This window comes from Carettochelys insculpta, chromosome 1, assembly GCF_033958435.1.
Source record: "Carettochelys insculpta isolate YL-2023 chromosome 1, ASM3395843v1, whole genome shotgun sequence".
NCBI classification, from domain to species: Eukaryota; Metazoa; Chordata; order Testudines; family Carettochelyidae; genus Carettochelys; species Carettochelys insculpta.
This window is the reverse complement of record NC_134137.1, coordinates 184,902,961-184,926,557: the sequence shown is the minus strand read 5'-3', so window position 1 is coordinate 184,926,557 and position 23,597 is coordinate 184,902,961. Positions and strand designations below refer to the sequence as shown.

Here is a 23,597-nt window from a genome sequence, read left to right as displayed (position 1 = left end):
CAGGAGGAGGGACTTCATGCAGACAAAATGATACTAGCTCTGTTATGCAGGCTGACTACTAGTTCAGACTGGTATATTGGTAGACATGCCATCGGCCTTCGGAAGGGGCTATGGTAATGTGGCACTTTAGAATACGCTAATGAGGTGCTGTGATGAATATGCAGCACCTCATTAACATAATAGCAGCCACACGTGCTTCAAAACTGCCTGATTTGAAACGCATGCCACCCATGTAGCCAGGGGCCTTTTGAAATGACCCCGATTTCGAAAGCCCCTTCTTCCCAAAACCATCATGGTGCCTCATTGCCATATACCTAAGTGACACATTATCATAGCCCCTCCAAAAGGAGGGGCTAGTGTGGTCACAGCCCTCTGGTGTTCCTCATTTGGGACCTAGTTCAAAGCCCAATGTCACCAGGAAGATTCCCATTGCCTTCAGTAGACTGTGGATCAGGTCCTGAGTGAAGCAGCTTTATTTTCAATTTGCAATGCATTAATATCCATGAAACCCATGTGCTTGTTTTTAAATAAACACATTCTGAGCCTTAGGAATCACAATTTACTTGGAGTTTATATGTGTAAAAAAGGCTGTTTCCATAATTTATTGGTCACCATAACTTCTTGATGTGTTACATCATTTTTTCTCTTCTATCTTATAGATAGGTTGTAAAACATACAAATAATAAAGGAAGCCATAAAAATCCATACAACAGCTGTAAATTTTGGATAATAGCAAATTTACATAAAAATATGTTTGTGTCTTTGTTCCAACAACACCTTCAAAGTAATTCTGGAAGAGAAGAGATCCACCTCTAATTTGCGTGGGCAGTTCTTAAACAGGATGGTAAATCCAACTCTAATCTTCTTTCAATTTATGGAGCCCAATTACTTGCACATAATCATTCCCCTATCTTCTCTATTGATGGTAATGTTTACGGTCCTCTGTATGTATTTTTCTTTAGGTAGACTATTAGCTTGTCAGAACAAATGTTCAATTAAAAATTACTACTGATCTTCATACAGTTTAATCAGCAATCAAAGAGTAAGGAAAAAAACCCTTAAAAATTGCTCGTTTTTTCTCCAAAACTATGTCAAAATTTTGCTGAATCTAAATGTACTTTCAAAATTAAAGTAGTATCTAGTGATCTAAAAAACCTGTATATGGTATTTAAATACATATAAAAGATTTATCCATAATTTATAGTGAAATCTACATATAAAAATATTCTGTGTGCTTAGACTACTGGCTATAAACCAGACTTAATCCTCATAAAAGTAGACACTTCAAACAGCTGGTGTTTTGGTCAACAGTAGCAATACCAGTCATATTTTGGCTGTTTGGTGACTTCACAAAATTATTGTTTGCAATATACCCATCAGATCCCATATACTGCTACACATACCAGGTCATCTGGTATTCCTATTTTGGAGTGGAAGTCGATAAATAATTTCTGTCTTGCTTGCTATTCCTTATTTATACCACTTCAAAGAAAGGTATGATCTAGGGCTGTAGACAACAGTTGGAATTTTCCTTGCAGAACAGACTCCAACCACTGTCTCATGCTCTGAAGAGGATGCTTATTAACCATTTCTATCATACACTCCTCTACATGGAAAAGTATTCCAGCTCACTGTAACAAGTTGCTAAAGAAAGCCAGCAGCATTTTGGTGGATGCCAGCCACTCTTGGCCAGGCTCTAAGTCCAAGTAGCTGTTTCTTTTATTGTGCTCTAGTTTATTTGTGAATTACAGAGACTTGGAACGGACTACAGTTTTCTTCTGACTTTAAAAGTCATTCTGAATGACAGCAACTGTCATTCATTACACTATCACTTGGCAGCATTTGTTGAGGTAGGCTCCATTGTATTTTGCTCGTAAGTCAACAATATCTGTCCATAACATGCTGGCTGATTCAATAGGAACTTTACATCTCTTTAAAACCAGTTAATTATTTCCCTGAATATCCAGGGTATGGAGGTGGTGGTGGATATTGTATTGAAGTCTGTGGAGTTGAAGTATAAGAAGGAGGTAGATCTGCTGGGTATTCCATCTCATATGCAGAGCTATAAGGCAGAGGAGCCACTGAAAATGAAAGGGAAGAAGAATTAGTCTGAAAAGTATAATTTAACCAAATCAGTATGATTTAGATGATGGTTTCCAGTCGGAAACAGCTCTACACATTGTGGGACAAAGCCTGAGGTCTTTTCTTTAGTGTTTGTCAGATTTTTACCTGAATACGACAGAGTGAGAACTGACAAGAACTTTAGGCTTTGGTCTTAAATGTGATAATGCTATCTAACACACAGATTTGGTCTTAAATGTGATAATGCTATCTAACACACAGATTTGCTCGCTGGAAGTTTTGGAAAATTCTATTAAAATTGCTCACTATTTTGCCCCTTCCAACCAGCTCTACTGGCTGTTCATTCTACAGAGGGTTTAACCCAGCAAGCATACATCTGGAACTCTTAGTATTTATTTATATCATGGTAGCAACCGCAGACCCCAGCTCATGTCAAGGCCCCATTGTGCCATGCAAATATACAAAAAGACAATGCCTATACCCCAGCATATGTTTCTTTACAGTGCCATATCTCATCAGGGAGGTGACCCACCTTGAAACTACATTGAAAAGAGACTGGAGAGCCTGACGACAGTGAGAGGACATTTGCACTCTAGGAAGCAATCAGATCGCAGTGCAAAAGAGAGACAATGGCACTTCTATGAAATCTATTCAGAGCTGAAGTGGCGGCAGAAGGAAGAGATTCCCACTGGTTACCACCTGCATCTAACACAGCTCCTGTCTACGAAGGGTGAAAGAGAAACTGCTTCTCAGATCCTGTTCCATCGTCCAAACGCTGCTCCTGCTGGAACACAGAGCCATTCCAGGAAGGATGGTCATAACGGGCACAGGCAAAATAGAGAACTAATAATTTCTCCCACCAAAGATGAATGGGTAAGGCTGAAAGACAATGAGGAAAGCCTTGTGTTGGGAAAGTCTAGAGCCTCCATTTTGTTTTTGTGTATCAGGGTGACTGACACTAAAGTTTCTCTTTAGAAATTAGTAACTGCGTATGGCATCATGATACAGTCTGACAATGAGTCTGACATTGCTCTTTATTACTCAGCTCTCTGTGTTGTGCAAAGCAGCGTTCCATAATGAGTAGGATTATAGCTAAGTTTAGTGCAGTTAGAAAGTAGAGGAGTGAGGGGGAAGATAGATACCTTGCTTATAGGAGACTGCAATATGGATACATACACAAATATAGTGAAATGGAGAGATCAGGGTTCTGTGTTTCCCAGACAATATGGTATGGAATTGCATTTTTAAGGCAAGGGGAAATACCTGCAGTGCAGCACGACTGATTTTACTGTTTGTAAAATACATTAAACACAAAGCCGTTAGCAGGCAATTCCAATAAAATTGACAAAATTAGACCACAAAATAAGATACGCTTCACTCAGGTTTTCAGCATTAGTGGAGAGTTCATGATTTCTATGGGTAAAACTGACTCTATAAACCCCAATTAAAACTGCTACAGCTATGAAATCCAATGATTAAAGAATATAGATCTATTCTGATGACCCCCACTCGTGTTCTCTGATTGTTCCTCATACACATGCAGATACAGATGGCGATACTGGCAATCACCCCCAGTATAAATATGATACCAAATACAATTCCTGCTATCGTTGTGCCTCTGTGACATCAGAGGGAAGATGCAGTCAGTTTCAGCTAAAGGCAATTGAAAAAAGAAATCATTTTCTCTTTTTAAACAAAAATGCATATTGACGATAGGAAACCCCACAAATAGCAATGCATCACAGCATCTAAACAAAGAGAAAGCTCTCTCTCTCTCTCACTCTCTCTCTCTCACACACACACACACACAAAATAAGACAGTTAATTCAAAGTCACCTAGAACTTTATTATAAGGATCAGAATGCTGGCAGATGACAGAGTATGACCTCGGTAAATTGTCGACCTTTCACACTGGAAGCCTTCAAAGTATCCTCCATATTTTTCTTGGCCCAGGACAATTTCAAATCAGGACCTGCTTGCATGGTGCAAGCAAGGTGACATGGCCACCATCATGAAAAGACACTGGAGATGGGTTGGGTGCGTGCCCAGGAAAGATGGAAGCTCCATCACAAAGACTGCTGTACACTAGACCCTTGATGGGAAGTGGAAACAAGGAGGACCCAAGACAACAAGGCACCATACTGCTGAAGTAGAAATGCAGAGCATGAATCACACTTAGGGCACTATTGGGAGGCTGGCCAATGACAGACAGAAGTGGAGGACCTTTGTTACTGCCTTACATGCCAGTAGCTGAAAAGGTGACGATGATGAGAACAGTGGTTCCCAACCTTTTCACTAGTGCAGACCCCCAATCATCCCCCTCCCAAACTGTTCACAGACCCCCATCAAAGCCAATTCTAGCTGCTATGAAAAATGAAAACGGAAACTACAACATAGGTTTTCAGACAACTCTTCATAACATTATAAGAAAATATTTAATTTAAAAGTAATAACTGACTGTAACTTTGCAGTTTATTTAAAATTTATTATTTATTTATTTATTAACTTAAAACATGGTTGTTTTTATTTATCTTTTTTTTTTTCCATGAACCCCCTGCAATACCCCCGTGGACCCCAGGGGTCAGTGGATCCTTGGTTGGAAACCACTGACCTAGATCATTGAGCTAGGTCAGTCTGTCGATTTACTGTATGTTAAATTGTCCCACTCCAGGGCACACATAAATTACTTTTAAATACTGTGTAGACCAGTTTCTCCTCTTCCTCCCCATTATGCAGTTTTTCCCCTAGAAAGCAACACTATTCTTTTCTCTTCAGAAAAGGTAATGTTTCCCACAGTAATTCCAAAGACTACCCAAGGTGTTTGCCTGGTAGGTTTCCATTTGCATTTTTCTTGTGTTTGATATGGTTTGGGTCACAAAGTTTATCTATCAAAACAAAAAGCAGTCAAGTAGCACTTTAAAGACTAGCAAAATAGTTTATTAGGTGAGCTTTCATCGGACAGACCCACTTCTTCAGACTATAGCCAGACCAGTTTATCTAGTACACAGAATTGTGTACCTGTTCAACTCCAGGCCCATAGATTTAGGAGAACATTCTCTATTGTGAACAATAAGAAACAAATTCAGTTTGGTTGTTCTTTCCACATCTTTTGGTGCTTCCAGCATGTTTACTTGCACAATGATTAAAATAAAACAACAGTCAAAGGTGCTCAATTCACCCCAGTTATCTCTTCCCCACAGTGATTAATCGGACTGTAGTTACAAACTGTCTTGAAGAAGGAAGCCCATTCGCTGTCATACTTTGGGTCAAAATTCTTCTTTCAGGTGTATGTGTAGAGGTTGTAATATGAAAGACAGAAATCAGCCCCCATGATAACTTTAGACCTGCTCATTCTCGTTATGCTGTGCAGTCCCTGAAGCATGAACAAAGTATGAGAAACTGCTGATAGTCATTACTTTTATACAGAGAAAACACAGCTTATTGAGTATTTTTATTCTGTGCCTCATTTTACTTTCAAACCAGGATTCTAGATAGCAATCTTGTGGAGACTGTAATGTATGTTTTATGCCTTCTAATTTGATACTTTGATCAATAACAGGTAAGCCACACAAGGATATCTTGCAATGCAGAGAATAAAGAATGCACTGCAAAAACGTGAAGGTTATGAATAGGGTTTATAACGTTTTGGTTTTCCTACAGAAAAGTCAGCATAAATAACCGTAATGCAAGTCCGAATGTTGAGTGCCTAACTCCTTCAGTTGGGGCCAACAGAAACCACAAGAACCCAATATTTTTGAAAATCAGACCATGTATTGAGGTGTCTCAGCATCCAAGGGCATTTCTAGAACCACAAAGGGAACTTAGACTCACTGTTTTGTGGTCCAGAGAATCCTCAGCCATAAGCGAGGCACCAGGCTGTTTATACAGTGAAGGGGTAGGCTCAGGTGCCTATGAATGGGATTCATAGAGGCACAAAGAAACCTAGGAAATACGAAGACTGTGCTTATACCCTCAAAGGGAGTTAAGATGCCACATTCCCTTCAGGACTCACCACCGCGAACCCTCTCCTGATGCTTGGCACCTAAGCCAGCCCTTTCTCACAAAACACAGTGGCAGTAGCACCTCCTGAGAGCTGACAGCCCAGCACTTAGAGGGCTTGCTCAGCACAGAATCCAGTCCGCACTCTGCCCATCTTGAAATCAGGCCTCCTGCACTGCAGGCATGCCACATGCTAGGAGACAAGGGGCTGCTCTGGGGTAGGTCTCCCTCAATCACTCCCACTCAAGCTGTGCCACTTGCTTATTAAATATCTTTATAGTTGTTGGAGCAGGTAATGGAACCAGGGTCACCCCGGACAGTGCTCTACCCACTGGGCTACAGAGTCATTCTCACTCGCACAGTGCATATATAACATATTTCAGAAAACCCTAAAAAAGAGGGCAGTCACCTGGGATGTTAAAAACCTTAGCTTCAAGTGCCTTTTCTGACTCACTCGAAGTGCTGTTTTAAACCCCTGTCTCCCATGAGCTAACAACTGGACTACTGGAGTATAATGCATACTGGGTGTTAGCCGGTGGCCGGGTAATGTGCGGTGAGGTACTCCCCTGGGTCCTAAGCAACCCAGTTTTTTACTGTTAGAGCAGGCAGCTCCTAGCACTCTCACCCACGGCCAGGCTGTAGTAACCAAATGGTTAAAGTTCTTTTTGTTGTGCCGGCTGTGTTGCAGTAACAAAAGGGTTAACAAAATGGTTAGGCTTGGATCTTAACTAGTTACAAGTTTATTAAGCTACAGTTATAAGCGTGTGGTTACAAAAGGCTATTGTTTACTTCTTATATGCTAGCAAAGTACAGGTGTTAACAAGTTACGTTACAATCCAACACAAAGATATCTGTTACCATCTAACACAATGATATCTTGATACTAGCTACAGAGCTCTAATTCTTTAGCTGTGCACAAAAAGTCGGAGACCTAGCATGGGTGTATCTCACCCTCTCTGCGTCTCTCGATACCAGCGTAGCCAAGCTGGATCGGTCACTCAATTCCGCGGAAAGACGAATACGAGGTTGGGCGTCCCCAGTTGTGGACCTCGGGAGGCAATCACCTGACCCGACCAGCAGGTAGTTGGTGGAATGCACTCAAAGTTAGAGTTCTGCTGGACCCACCTTTTATACCCCTTTGGGTTACGTATTCTCTTTCTTATCTATGGTGCCAGATCATACTGGTCTGTCTTTGTGACGCCAGTTTGTTACAAGGGTATTTCTACTTAGTTTGCACTTGTAAGACAAGAGATAAGCAATTTAGGAGTACAGGACATTCTTTTGTGTGGGCGGGGCACGTCCCCTTCTGGGATGGTTGTGTGTGTGCATCATATCGATCAATGCCAGCTGGGGTGATTTCTGAGGGTCCCCCTCCGTCTCATGTTGACAGTCTGGCCTGTTAGCCTTCTAGCTGTACTTTCTGCTTCTCAGGGTCACGATAAGCTAGCATATCTGGGCCTCAATGAGGGCATCAAAGACTGTGCTGTCAGCAGCCGTTTCCGTGCCCTATGTGCTTCTCAGTGGCGGGGGGGCAGCGAGCAAGCTGGCTTGTAAGGGGGAGACTTTGTCTGGCTACACTGGGACAACTCCTCCACATCCTGTAGGGGGCCCAATGCTGTAGGCAGCCTTCAGACATCTCTGCCATAGCCAGCCCTGCAACTGAGATAGGTAGGGATAACCTAGTTTGGGAATGCTTCCAGGGCTTACATGGTGAGCAGCTCAGTGGTGTTAGGAATTAGAGAGCTTTGTGCTCACTAACAGGAACGTAGAGGTCTTTAAATGGAGTCACCTAAGGACTTTATACCCCTACAGGGTTAGGCAGCAACCATGCAGAGGTTCTGAGAGTTTACATTTTAAATACCGTTGTCTAAAATGGCAAGTAGGTGCTTAAATCACTTTGCTGCTCTAACCCGCAACATTCTTCAGCAGGAGCAATTATTCCATACTATGGCTAGGTCTACGGTGGCCGCGGAAAAATCAAATGCTTAGGTTCGATCTTCTGGGGCACCGTTTTGCACATGCGCAAAACGGTGCATTCCGGGGTCAACATCGACATCAGAACTCTTTGTGAGCCACAAGGATTAAGGAATGTCAATGGGACAAGCGCTCCCGTGGGTCTTCTGCAGTGAGGACAGGGACCAAAGTTGACGGCTGCAAAGTTGATTTTAGGTATTGGCGTATCAGCCATTGACATTCCTGGTAAGTGCAGATGTAGCCTTAGACTCAAGCCCAGAAATGTGACACTATGAAGCCCTTATTTGTAATATAACAGAGGCTATGTCTACACTAAGACTAAACTAAACAGGGTGTTCAGCAGATAGGAATAAGGGAATTTCAAAGTTGGCGGGGTCCTTTTGTAAAGGATCCCACTGTGGATGAGCTGTGCGGCAGTGAAACACGGCAATTTCGAAGTGCAGCAGCCACCAGCATGCTAATAAGGCACTGAATATGCATTTCAGCACCTCATTAGTATTCTTCGATATGGCCATTAGCATGGCCATTTCGAAGTTTTGTCTTAGTGCAGACAGGCAGAATGTTGCAAAATTAGAATATGTGATGTAGATCTTCCAGTTTTTGAGTTCATCCAGTTCTCTCTGTCTGCAGGTTAGCTATGTTTGGAAGAACGGGTGCATTAAAAATATTTAAAATTCTGAAAAGCTGCTATGAGATAGTCTTTCACTTCCAAAGAGTCTTCTGATGACATTACCAAAATATAAGACTAAACAAAAAACAAAGGCATAATGAAAGCTCCATTTATTATAAATAACTGCAGAACTGTGAATGCTTCTATTATATCCATTAAGTGGATGAATCATTGTGACCTTCCCCGGGTGTGCAATATCAGAAAATGGTACAGAACCTTGCTGTGCTCAAATGATATCCTAGGGTGAAGAAACTGAACCTGAAAACCAAACATCCCTGGACTGCGGGTTACAATTTTAGTTTTATTTTTCCTTTGTATGTGTACAACAAGTCTCCCACGTTAACTGTTCTACTGTTGAACAGTAACTTTCCAAATATGCAAATCTATTCTACCCCACTCATTCACTCAAGCGCTTGAGATTTACACATTTTTGCTATTTTTTTTTTCATGATAAGTCTACAAATTGAGGGGAATCCAAAACACTGTGACAGGGTCACTATGGCTCTCAAAGCTCTCCCCCAGCGGCAAAACCACGTGCTCACCACTTCTCTGGAACCACGGGTTGATCTACAAATACAACAGTATAAATACTGTGTGCCAGCTTCTGCACTCCCTATGCTGACCTAATATTTTACAAGAGCAGAACTGAAGTCAAGGGGATTACTCACTACTCCTCACGGGACAAAATCTGTTCACGTACCTGGATGAGGAGTGAATGCTATTAGTATTCAGATACCATACTGGTACTTAGCTCGTGTCTATTGTTAAGTTTCCCAGGATAGATATGTCAGGAAAAGCCGCCCTGTGTAGATAGTTTACTTGCAAAAAAAGAGAGTGTTTTTGCAAATACAGGTTGAACCTCTTTAGTCAGGCACCCTTGGGACTTCACCAGTGCCAAATGAGAGAATTTCTGGACCACGGGAGGTCAATGGTGGCTGTAAACAATGGTCAACTGCTGGCTGGAAACAAAGTTTATGGGACCACATGAAACTTGGCTCCACCCATGATAAGTGGTCATTTGGTTAACAATAATCATGTCAGATACGGATGTTGACAGATGAGAGAGTGCCAGATTAAAGAGGTTCAACCTGTATAGGTTACAATGGCTCAGTGGGAAAGCTAAGCAAGACCAAACACGTTTTGTTAGTACTACAGTAAACTCTTTCGTATCTGGCAATCTATTATCTGGAACTCTCAAATAACCAGCATTTGAACCAAAAGTTAATTTTAGTTACGTTTTTTGTAAGTATGGTACAGTCGGATCTCAACATTCGTGAGGGTTCTGTGATCAGAACACTTGCAATGTTGATTTTCATCAATGGGGGAGTAGGGTTGGAGCCCTGGGAAGTGGCAGCCATGGGTGCTTCCTGCCCTAGGGCCCCAGGGAAGCCATGGCAGCTGCTGATGCTCACCGCCCCGGAGCCCTGGGGAAGTGGCAGCAGCTGCCGGCGCTCCCTGCCTGGAGCCTTGGGGAAGCAGCGGCAGCCGCCAGCGCTGCCTGCCCTGGAGAAGCGAGGACACTGGAGAATAACTGAATTTGCGAATGTGGCACTCACGAATGTCGAGACCCTATTGTATAGCAAATGTAAATACAAATAAACACAGCAAATACAGTGTAGGTTTACAGTGTACAATACTACTGCTGTTGGTAAATAAAGTACTCTGTGTGCATTTGTTTGTTTCGTAATATCAAATCTTGTTTTTCCTTAGTGTTATGCATTGCGAGGCATACCTCTCTCATATCCAGAGTATTTGAATATCCAGCAACCTCACGGTCCCAGGGCTGCTGGATAAGAAAGAATTTATTTAGCAGGGTTTTTAATGGTAGACTAAATCACGAAGAAATGCAACAGAACACACCCGTAACTGACATAGTCCTGCCACCTAAACTTTTAAATATAGACCTGGCCCTACATTCTATAATAACGAGTGCAAAAACATTCCCAAAGATTGAAACATTTTCATTTCTAATCATGAAGTCAGGTTTCTTGTTAAAGTGGCGTTTAGTTTGTTAGTGAGAGCATGGAACATGGAAAGGAGCTTCTTACCCTAAGATGGCTTCTCTGTTCAAATAAAGGATGATCCAAAACCTGGTGACTCAGGCCCATAGGTAATATGTTTCACATTGTTATGTGAGCTGATATTTCACATTTAAAAAAGATTAAGAGGATTTTGAAGAGAATGTAACAGCATGAAAGTACTATTTGTTAATCAGCTGAATAATATGAACATGCTATTAAGAGGTCCTGAGTGCACACAGCTCCCATTAACTTCAGCTGGAAGCACTCTGGAAACTATGAGAACTCTGTACTTCCGAAAATCAGGCTCCAAAAGGCTAAAACTCTCAGACTCAAGTCCTGGCATGACTCGGTTGGAAAAACTGTTTGTGGATATGACGTGAAAATAAACACATGCTCATTTGTGGATAACCTTTGTTATGGCTACAAGGTATCAAAATCATAAATATACTTACTCTTCTGACATGGTCAAATTGTTTTCTATTTTCATGCTTTTCAATTAAATACCCTATAAACAAATTTCTCTCACATTATAAAATGCACGTTCTCTCTCTCTTTCACTAAGTACCTAAGAGGCTACGGATGACATTTTTCATGCTATCACCACTGCAAGTTTCTTCAAGGGAGAGTGTCTTTAGAAAAAAGGGCAGTAAAGCAAAGGAAGACCTAGAAACTGCACAGCAGAATCACATAGCAACTAGGAAGATTTGAAGGCAAGAGAAAACTTTGCATCACAAGAGTTTAAAAGAAACAGCATGCACGGTCCTTCACAAGAAAGATATGCATGGGGGAAAAAATACAGCCATAGAAATAGTAATGCCAAAAGACTACATAGAAATGTAAATGGGGACAAGATTTTTTTTTAAAAGGGAATTTCCAAGAGACATTCTCAAGGTAACAATAAAATACTGAAAAGACATGTTTCCTTCCCCTCGTCTCTAACACGGCTTTTGCGCTTTACCAGTCAACATTTCAGCTGGTGCAAGGCCCACAGGATAACTTAAGACCTTCGGCTGGGCTGCAGAGGGAAGCTGCCAGTAAACAGTAATCCAAGAAGCCTCTGAACTTCAGATGTATTGCACAGGACAGCAGTGGCCAATAACCGGTCTGCTGGCTGGATGCAGTTCACTACAGTTAGCCTCTGGCAGGCTGCCAGTGCTGTATTTACCTGCTTGTTTGCTGGTATGGGCACTTGCAGCTTCCCTTGGCTGTGGATCACTGTGCCCCATCAATGGAAGCTGCGAGAGCAGCATCCTGGACTGTGTCACTTCTCACAGCTCCCATTGGCTGGGAACAGCAATTCAGAGCCAATGGCAGCTTCAAGTGGCCTTACCTGCCGGCACACACCAGTAAAGCAGTGGTGGCTCACCAAGGGCTCACTCTGGCAAACTACCGACCCCTGACATAAGAGGTCTTGCTTAACACACTACATAGGCTGAGTGAGGGTGGTGATGGGTAAATGAAAAGGAGAATGGCCATAAAATCTGCTACTGTGGGGATTCAGTGGCCTTAACACCCTGCACAAATGGCGGACGGACATTAGCTACTACTCTAACTTAGCAGTGTGCAAATATGGGGTGCAGAGTGCAAGAGGTTCTTGGAAGGAGGGGTGAAGAAACTGGGATCCCCACTGTGGTAATAATGGGAACAAAATAAAAAAAAGTCTATATTGTGGAATGGCTGGGGGATGAAAAAAGTACAACCCTACCACATTGCCAACGCCATGAACACCCTGGCCAGCAGCTGCCAACCTCTGGCTAGTTGACATTGAAGGCAGCATGTCACCAGCAACAGCATTGCCTCCAGCATTTCTGGGTCGCTACTGGCAGTGATGCTGGCTTCAGAGCTGTGTGCCTGGAAAGTGGCAGTTGCTAGCTGGGACGCTGTCACCCTTCTGTTTGCACTGCTGCTGGCCTTCAGAATTGGGTGGCTCGCAGGAGGGTGCGCCAAACCCCAAGAATGGTGAGAGGGGCATGACTGGCCATGTTTGCACACTGCTCCTCTAACTTGTAGGCTGTGGGAGTGACTGCTGGGGCCAGGACAGTGACTGTACTCCAGCTCCACACCATAATCCTACACTGGTGTGGGCAGATTTCACCTGCTTGACTTCCTTCCTCTGCAGAAAGCTTGGTAATGTGGAATTCATGCAAACGAAGTGAACTTCAACCTTGGATGAAGGAAACAAATACACTATTTCCAGCGACACCTACTTGGCACTGTGGCTTATGTGCCTTGGAAGCATAAAATGCCTATGATCCATAAGTTACATTTGCTTCAGTGTAATTGTGGCTATTGATCACCTCCTATTGATCACGTGTATGAAACAATGTAGAGGTTTTCCCAAAATTTAAAGAGCTCATCTACACAGAGTTTTTCTACTGCTATGTAAAGAGTACTTAACCAGGCTGGCTTTGGACCTTGCTTGCTGCTCCTCTAGGTCCACAATGACTCACGAGCTTCCCTGCATCATCTTGGGGACTGGTTTATTAATACAAAATTCAAAAATTCCACCCAGTCTCCCCAGCTGTCCCACAGCCCATAACACACAACTCTTAGCCCTGTCCCTGCTGAGTCCCTGCTCTAGATGGTTTGCTTCCTAGCTGACTGCTGCTCTGCAAAGAACTGCCCTTACCCAAACCCCTACCTGGTAGCTTTCTACATAGAGCAGCTCATGCAGCCATCTTGGCTTCTTTAAGTCTCCCCCAATCTCCAGCTGCCCTTACCTTTCTCAGCAGGCCTGGTTCAGAGCCACTTGCCTCCATCCCTTGCCACTTGGACTTATTCCCTTCATTTGTGGAGCTGGGCTGAGCCCAGCACTCTTAAAGGGGTCAGCTCACGGTGTGGCACGCACAATTATATCAGTTTAAAATGCAGTACAGAATTAAAATAGTGCAAGCCTCTGGTATAGCCAAAGTTACACAGTAAACCCCTGTCTGATGCGTAGGTTGCGTTCCTGGGCAACCACGCTTCAGTCAAATTTTGTGCAAGTTGGGACCAAGTGATGGAGGAGCCCCCGATTCTGGCTGTGCTTGGCTCCCATCTCCCCTCCACTCCTGGCTCTCCACCACTTGTGGAAGCCAGGAAACTGACTAGCACTACCGCACTGGTCAGTTTCTTGGGTCCCAGGAGCAGTGGGGAGCTGGGAACTGGGCAGCAGCCTGGCTTCCAGTTCCCACAATGTTCCTGGTGGTGGCCTGGTTCCTGGCTCCCCACCACTCACTGGAGCCAGGAAACTGACTAACACAGCAGTCAGTTTCCTGGCTCCCACAAGCGGAGGGGAGCTGGGAGCCAGGCTGCCACCTGATTCCTGGCTCCCTGCCGCTCACAATTTTGACTCATGTTTTTGCAAGTAACACGAAAGTGTAATCGTGTAAGTCGGAAGGCTTGTGTACTGGGATAAAAGTCCCTATGTTGGGGTAGCTCACTTTGGGAAATTTACAAAAATTTGGTCTATTACGGTGCATAAAATATTGTTCTTACAAGACATATGATGGCCAGTACGATCAGGTACTGTGGATGCTCATGTCAACTGTATGTTTTGGTACGATAAGGAAGCTCTCGTTTCACAATCTGCTCTCTGAAGTCTCAGTTAGTTAATTTGTTGTCAGCTGCTGGCACCACATCAATAATTACTCCTAGGGGAATTCTACACCTCTGCACAAGTGCAGACTTCTTATGTCCTGAAGAAATTTATTTTTTCCCGCACAATGTACATTCTGCCCCAGAAGTGCTGCAGTTCTGCCTTTCACTCACCAATATCATGCCAGAACAGCTACCAACATGAACAGGGCATGCTGTTCTAGGGCCACAGGCTTGGAGGGGAAAAGGTAGCACTGGTATGCGCCAGGAGTGGAGAGGAGCCAGGAGCCAGGCACAGCCAGGATCGGGGGCTCCTCCCTCACTTGGTCCCAACTTGCACAAAATTTCACTGATGCATGGTTGCCCATGAACACAACCTACATACCAGTTGGAGGTTCACTGTATAAATTTGTCCATACCAGAGGCTTGTACTATTTTAATTCTGTAATGCATTTTAAACTAATATAATTGTGTGTGCCACACCGTGAACTGACCCCTTTAAGAGCGCTGGGCTCAGCCCAGCTCCACAGATGAAGCACTTGTAGAAAAGAAACTAGTTTCTGTGGGGAAAAATAAATTGTGTGTGGGTGCAATGGCACAGAATTCCCCTGGGGGTAGAATTTCATCACAGCACCTGCCCTGTGGAGCCAGGTCACGACACAGTGGGACACACTGGGCTATTGTGTGGGCCACCAACTGGAGCGCAGCTGGAGAAGTTAGTGAGGTGACAGCATTGAACTAGGGGCTGAATGGGAGTAGGAGTGCATGGCCAGATAGGGGAGGGAGGGCTGTAGGAACACATGGAGATGAGGGGAGGTGGCTCCAGGGATCCAACAGAATGAGGAGTGTGGGGACAGAGGCAGATGTGCCTGATGAAGGGGAGAGGCTTGGGATCAGCCAGGGTCTTCATGCGGGGAGGCTACTTAACTCCCTAACAATCCTGCTTCCTCACAAATCTGTTCCCTGCGTGTCCCACTCACACCCAGCAAAGCTCCAAGTTCAGTCCAAGCTTCTTCCGTCTTGCTCAGGTCCTCTGTTACCCGTGATACCACCTAGCCTTTGGACTGTTTCTGATGGGTGCAGCTATACAGCTCCAAAAATTTTGATCTGAAGGGGGGTTGCGGGGTGGAGTTGAGCCAGAGCTGCGTGTAGGGGGGAAGGGGTGAGCCAGAACTGCACATGTGGGGGGGAGGGGGTGGTGTCGGAAGCTAGAGCCGCGCGCACAGGTGGAGGGGGTGAGCTGGAGCAGCACACATGGGGGATTGTGTGAGCTGGGCTGCGGTGGTGGTGGTGGTGCGGGGGGGATGTTGAACTGGGGCTGTGCGGGGTAAGGTTGAGCCAGGGTTGCGGGGAGCAGGATTTTGAGTTGCGCTCAACTCATGTTAATGTGAGTTAAGCGCAACAAAATCACGCATTTTGAGGGATTACTGTACCTTTGAGGTCACTCTAATTTACACCACATGCTTAGTAGTACCCCTTATGGTTCCAAGACTACAGGGAATGCAAAAATGGCTTAAAGCCCCCTTCTTCCATTTCTTTGCCCAGGACAGAATAGCTGTGTCTACACGTGCACGCTACTTCGAAGTAGCGGCACTAACTTCGAAATAGCGCCCGTCGCGGCTACACGCGTCGGGCGCTATTTCGAAGTTAACTTCGACGTTAGGCGGCGAGACGTCGAAGTCGCTAACCTCATGAGGGGATTGGAATAGCGCCCTACTTCGATGTTCAACGTCGAAGTAGGGACCGTGTAGACGATCCGCGTCCCGCAATGTCAAAATTGCTGGGTCCTCCATGGCGGCCATCAGCTGGGGGGTTGAGAGATGCTCTCTCTCCAGCCCCTGCGGGGCTCTATGGTCACCGTGGGCAGCAGCCCTTAGCCCAGGGCTTCTGGCTGCTTCTGTGGCAGCTGGGGATCCATGCTGCAGGCACAGGGTCTGCAACCAGTTGTCAGCTCTGTGTATCTTGTGTTGTTTAGTGCAACTGTGTCTGGAAGGGCCCCTTTAAGGGAGCAGCTTGCTGTTGAGTCCGCCCTGTGACCCTGTCTGCAGCTGTGCCTGGCACCCTTATTTCGATGTGTGCTACTTTGGCGTGTAGACGTACCCTCGCAGTGCCTATTTTGATGTGGTGCTGCGCAACGTCAAAGTTGAACATCGACGTTGCCAGCCCTGGAGGACGTGTAGACGTTACTCATCGAAATAGCCTATTTCGATGTTGGCTTCACGTGTAGACGTAGCCAATGAGAGCAAGAGCCCAGCCGAGGTGGTGCCTTCTACATGGAACTCCTTTTTTAAACTAAAATTCCCCAAGCAAACATCTGAAGGTAGTATTATGTTCATCAATCAGTTACGGCTTTAAAGATCTGAGCACTAATCAACATGTTAAAAGCACACCACCAGCTAATTTAGGATTTCAACCCTTACTTCATTAATTCCGTTTTGCTCAGATTATGCATTTAAATTCATTGCTGATGTTTCGTTCCATCCAAATTGATTTCCACCCCCACTTTGATACTCACCAGGTGAGTTATTTTTTAACAGCTTTGCCAACCAAGTGCCTTGAGAAGTTCAAGTACTGTGAAAAAGCAAAGTGCAGCCCTTTGGGCATAACTCTGCAAACCCTAACCTTCCGTCCTTCTCCGATGGCAGCTCAGGATGGACCTAACGCAACATGGGGTTAAGAGAAATATCTTTTGTATTCCAGTATTTTTCAATGCACGAAGTGCAGGTCACAGCCGGCAAGTTTGTTACAAGGTTGCACATCCCGTGAAGCACAGCCCGGGCATATTTAAAGGATAAATCCTTTCCAGAGAGGAAATCATATGCACTACAGCACAAAGGGATACAAAATTACAGTTTGTTTTGGTTTCTGTGTAATCCTTGGATGGACTTTCCAGAGAGCTTATCTTTTCAGAAACATGCAAACACAGGGTGTTTACTTCCTTTATGCACAGCCACACACTCCTCCCTTTGGCACCTAGCCTGAGCCGTCTGGGCTGTGGAGAAGTCGGCATGGGGCCTCTTAAGAACACAGTACTACAGAGTGTTCCAAGTAAGCTTCACTGGAGAATCCTGGAAGAGCCAGGTGCTCATCCCCCACAGGGAGAAAGGGCCGAATGCCTTATATAATTATGGATCCTCGAGCCCAGTGTTTCTTAAACTTTTTGAGACCACAGAACACCAAACAATAATATTTTAATGAGGAACACCTCAGAACGTATTCTTAAAAAAACCTGTTGTCAGACCAACAAACAAACTCGAACAAAATATAACAACAACAACAACAAAAACCAACAGCAACATATAGAGCAAAACCAAAACGAAGTAATTTAATCAGGTATCGTAACAATGAAGAAGTAACCTTGTCTCTGGTTTTAACAACTGAAATTATGTACCATCAATGCATGATATCAAAAAAGTGTCAGAGGGTTGCAACACACCCACAAGCTGTTCACCGAAACAACACTGTTCTGCAGAACACAGTTTTAGACACGCTACTCTAGCCTGTTCCAAAATACCTTCAACGTGACACCTGCGAGCTTGCAGGATGCTTGAAACACACTATGAAGGGGATGTGATAACTCTCCCTTCCCCACCCGCTGTACAATAGAGAAGTATCTTAGTTCGTCTACAACTCTGCCCTTTGCCCCCACGGAGGATAACACCAGATGCCCTGCTTAGTATATTCAGGACATACAGGTAAAAGTCTTTTTGTCGATTTTATTTCTTGTGTGTGTGTGTGGCGGGGGGCAACAGGAAATGAACTGAGTGCTTTTGGAAATTGCTAATGTGACCTTGGAAATGAAGTCATGTATCCACAGAACAAGAGTTTTAGTGCATGCGTGCCCACAGCTATAGGGTCTCCTCCAGGGTATTACGGACATTGCAGTTTGAAATCCACATCCTTTAGTCTTGGACTTTGGCCCTGCCTGCCCACCAGAGCCAACCCTGGTGCGGGAAAATATGTGACATCCTTAAATGATTTCACATAGGAGAACATCATTATTAGTTTGTACTAGAGTAGTGCTTAGGTGTCCCATCAAGGATCAGGGCACGAGTCTGCAAGTCCCAAGAAGAAAGTTTCCGTCCTGAACAGCTCATCAGATAGGATTATGACACTATGTGAAAGGCAGAAAAATCAGATGTGTTTGTGGGAGACAACCAGCGCAGACAAGGTAAGAGTAAATTTACTATGTTTTGCATAGCAGGAAATGGCTTCAGGCTATAACTGGATAATGACTAAGCAACTACATTTTTATCAGTCTAGATCTGTTCTGTGTTTGAAGTTGAATTTTAAAAGGGCACAGATCCAGGTCATAGCTTTGAAGCCCTGAAATAATCAGTCCAATCATAAGGAAATTAAAAGATTTTACTGCCCCTTGAAAAACCTGTGAATCCAGTTAATTTAAAACAAAAGTGATACAGAAAAATGCTATTAATATTGTGGTATCAGAATTGATAGCATTTCTACTTACTTGAAAGTATTTTGATCAGGACAGCACCCCAAGCTTCCAATTATTGACTTAGCTCAAACAGGTAAAATGGCAAAGTGCTACAAATGTACTTGAACCTCAGAGGCCCAAATTAGTTTGATGTGTCTTTTCTTTATTTTCTAATCAATTCCTTTACTCCCTTCCCCACAGTCCTCCCATTGTAACCTCATAAAGTTAAGAGTTTTCTCAGAGCTGGCTGGAAAGGAAATGGAAGCTGCAATGGAATTTCCACTTTTTGATATGTTCCACTTTGTTATGCTTGCTCAAGGGCCTGACCCAGACATTGTATCTCTAGCTAGGAAGGAGACGGTGTCATGCTTAGTGTAATCACCGTTTTCTTGTTTTAGGCTATGTTCTTTTGTTACTTTTGGTCCCTGGTATTTCTGGGACAATACTACCATTAAAAAGTGCCTATCAGAATCCTGGGACTAGGGTTTGATTGGTATACGTTTGAAGTCCTGTTTCGGGCACCAATTTTATTTACATCAGCTTCTGAAAACATTTGGCTTCTCATATTTCCACCAGCTCGCTTCAGAAGTGGCTTTGCCAAATTCTGTGTGTTTGCTCCACTGGATTTGTCTGAACATTTTATTTGCTTTCAGTTTGCAGCCTTCATTTGCACTTTTGAACTTGGTATTTGGCAAAATCCAAAAGCTTCACTTGGGTTTGCAGCCACAATGGACGTGGCATAGCTTCAAAGCCAGGTGCATTTAGGAGGTTGTCAGTGAACTTGATCCACATTTCAACTTGTATATGATTTTAGACTTCACTGAGAACATCACACAAGACTAGGCCCTTAATTACAGCCTTGTGAGGCAGAAGCGCACAAGCTTGTGGGAAGAACATTAAGTGGTTGAATCACATGAAGGTTGCATTTTACCAGGGTGAGGAACAAAGCTATCATAATACTCAGGGTAGAGACTTGGCAATCGCTGGTGCACAGTGGGAACTGAGTCCAGATATGCTTTGTCTATGGCAGTATATGCCTGAGACTGCACAAACAAGTACGCCTCACTCAGCCTGGGAACACAAACATCCAGCTGATGACTATCTCCTGCACTAGTGCACTGGGGGAGACAAGGATGTTACAAGTCTGTGTGTTGCAGAGAACAGTGGTAAGTACTAGATAAACCTCTTACCCACATGCATCCACTCACACACACAGAGGAAGGCTACTTGCTCCCTCTCCCAGTGTATTTGAGAGGGAACAGCTATTGTTTAGTCTTAAAGGTTAAAACACAGTCATTTTTCTTCGAGATACTACAGCATTATTAAAGAAAGAATTATTAAAATCAAAACCTGAAAACCAAAGGTCAAAATAAACTAACAAAAATAAAAATAAATGTGTTTGTGACTATTACAATTAAAAAGAACAGACTCAGGAATGCAAAAATACCTGGCTGAATTGGAGAAGTTCTGTACCTTGAAAAGCAAAAGTTAGAGCTGGAAACCAAACATCTTAAAAACAGAAAGATACAACTCTAGTTGAGAGGTGTTTTAGCATATGTAGGCAAACTGTAATACAGCAAGAGAGTCCTAAACCAAACTGTGATTCTTCTTGTGAGATTATATTCTACTGACTCAAACCATCTCTCACAGCCCTGGAAAGGGTAAAGCCCAGAATAACATTCTTTCCTTCCTGGTGGTGAGGTCTGAAGACACAAATACTCTAGAAACAGATCCAACAGCTTGTATAGAATTGCTAAGGGATTTTTTTATGCTGAACATTGTACGTTCTAAGTGCTCCTTTATTCAATCACTAGAAAGAACTCTACTGCCATCTACTAATGGCTATCAAAAGACAATATTAACCAGCAAATGCAAAAATCCAGATGAGTCCCTTGAGGAAAGAAACTCAATTTGCACTTATAAGGAATAACTTACTCAAACAAATGCCCAAGGGACAAGTATTACATAGTCAGATCACCTCAATCTGGTAGAGAGCCAAAAGATACATTGCCTTGGAAGCAACCCAGTAACTTTTAATTTTGTTCCTATCAATGGTAAGTGGCCATCTAAAGCACAGCACTGACATAAGATCAAAATAAGTTCTACTCATAACATCATTTCTATTTCTCTGTATTTCTTGCTGTGAGTGCTTTTGTGTGACTATTGCTAACCAGAATCTGACAAGAGATCCCTAGAAAATTGTAATATAAACAGAAGGCCACTTTGGTCCCAAATCTGAATCCACTGGAGTTAACACTAATACCATCACACATTTCAGTAGAAGTAGGATATGGTGCTAGGGCTGAAATTCACGCACTCTGAGCACTCATGCAAGGTCCACTACACCACTTCAACAGCAAGGCACCTCTGCAGGGAGGAAATAATCCTGGAACAGGTTGCCTGTATCAGCTCTGACCATACCTATTTCCATTGAGGCGGTCAGAACTCCAGCTTAATAGTTCCCACAGTGGCCAACTGGGCTGCGGAGTAAATTCCATCTCCTCCAATGCCTGCAGAGTTCTCTACACACAGAATCTGACTCAAAGCCCACCAAAAGTCAACGAGACTCAAGTGGGCTTGGCACATGCCAATGGATGATTAACCCTTGCTTTATGCAGGGGGTGGTGAATTTCACCCCTTAAGAAAGAAAAATCTGCTCCTTTATCCCGTGTGTGTGTGTGTGTGTGTGTGTGTGTGTGTGTGTGTGTGTGTGTGTGTGTGTGTGTGTGTGTGTGTGTGTGTAAAAACACATAAAACGGCAAAATAATATATGACACCCGAAAAGAAATCTTTAAGATTAAAACACAGATGCAATACTATTTTTATGGGGTTGGGGGGAGCCTTAGACTTTATTTTCTTACCACTTCAATCTCAGAATTTAAGTCACACCCAAGAAATACAGTTGTGATATATTAAATTAGAATTCAAATAGGAAGATTCTACTGTCTTTAAGAAAGCTAGAGAAGTAGAGTAGAAATTAAATGTGTATTTTTAGAAAATAAACTATCAGAATTATCTTTTTTTATCCATAGTGCGAAATTAAAATCCCAACTTCATTAATCATTTACACTCTAATTTTTAAAAAGAATATTATATCTTTATGTACATTGTCAGATGAATAAAATAACTGTGAAATATCTTTTAAAAAGGCAACATTATCTGGTATTGTAATTTGTAACTCTGAATAATTAATTCTATCTGGCTTTGAATTATGTGGCATAGCTTTTTTCCCTCAAATCTTTGCATAAAAAAAAGAAAGACACTGGACATTCAATTCTGCTTTAGAGTGGAACCAAAACTAAAAGGAAAAAATTTACTTCTCTTCTTTTTAAAGTACTTTAAATTGCCATCCTCTTACTAATAAATAATAAAATCGACTTTGAATATTCTAGCTGCTAAAATAATTGTGAATCTCAGCATTCCTTCCCTTGCCAAATTTACAGGATGGTTTACTTTCTTTAACTTTTTTCTTCCTAGAATCTGCATGAACCCTCTGGAGGTAACTCTCATGTCTTTTGTGAGTTGTAAGAAGGGCAGGGCCCAATTCTTTTAAAGTAAATCCTTGAATTATTTGAGGGTTGAAGGAACAACTCCTGCATAACTCAAATTTTCACACAAGTTGAGGGGGATATGGGAACCACGCTGTCGCTTGGTTCCCAGCTCTGCTCTGCTTGTGACCTGGGAAACTGACCAGCCCATCTGGGCTGGTCAGTTTCCTAGCTGCTTCTCCCTGTCTTCCACCAGTGGCACAGCTGTCAGTCTAACAGCTGTGCAACTGGTAGAAGGGGCTGCAGAGCAGCATGAAACTTTACTTAACTCACTTTAAAGTGAGTTACGCGCAACTTGAAGCTGCGTATGTCGAGGGTTTACTGTACGCTGAAGACAATGGTAGGTCTCCCAATGACTTCAATGGAAGCAAGTCTACCTTCCAAGGCCCTGATCCAGCAATATATATATATTTATATATATATACATGCATAACTGTAAGCATGTGGATATACTGTGTAATGTAATATGCAGAGCTTGTCAACAAACTGTGACTGAGGTGATTAGATAAGCACAGGTTAAACATGGTTGTAATATCAGATGTATGAATTTACTTTGTTAGCACGGAAGTGATTGGGAATGAGTCTACATTTCTAAAGAAATATGAAGCGCTAAATTGTGAATTCGTGCTTGCAAAGGCTCCTTCTGTTTGTTTTATTCCTCTTATATGTTCCAGAAAGTGCAATAATTAAGGCCATTTTATCCAAAGGAAACTGAGGATTCAGAAGGGGTCACAGAACTGCAAAAACCTCTGAACATGATAATTTAAATAAGACTGGGCGATATTCTTCTTTCACCAGAAGGAGTGTTGGAAGTGCTGAGGAAGGGCAAATTATTAATGAATCAGCCAGAATTCCTCTTCAGGAATCCCAGAGAACGCACACGTTGATTTGCTCACTGCACGGTCCTGACAAACCCTTTCCCGCATATAGTAAGGGTGGAAACATGACATAGCCCAGGGGTCTACAACCAAAACAGAAAGACAAGCCATTTTTTTAAATTCAGTTATGAAAATCAAAACTTCAGGAACTGCAATGCATGTGAATATGAGACAGTCCTTAATGAATAATGTTAAACGGTACTTTTTGTAACCCCTATTTTAAGAACAGCGCATACACACAATAATTTGTACCAGTTAGAAAGTTTCAGTTACTTTCACTCCTGGATTGGAGAGCAAATGAAGAGACGGAAAATGCTGCACCTGGGGATAGGCTCTTAAGCAGGAAGGAACAATGTTCGCATCCACCATCCATGACTCCCATCCCATTCCAAGGCTCTACCCCATCAGCCC

General features: G+C 43.2%; 1 protein-coding gene across 1 annotated transcript in view; it reads right to left on the bottom strand.

The window, feature by feature from the left end:
* Positions 1-570: 570 nt before the first annotated feature.
* CYYR1 (cysteine and tyrosine rich 1) overlaps positions 571-23,597 on the bottom strand; it is a 120,280-nt gene continuing 97,253 nt past the window's right edge. Inside the window, exons 4-5 of the mRNA XM_074983460.1 lie at positions 3,570-3,700; positions 571-2,105 (exon numbers count right to left, since the gene is read on the bottom strand). Of these exons, the coding sequence (XP_074839561.1) occupies positions 1,948-2,105; positions 3,570-3,700 (289 nt within the window). The 3' untranslated portion in view covers positions 571-1,947. The remainder of the gene's footprint in view (positions 2,106-3,569; positions 3,701-23,597) is intronic.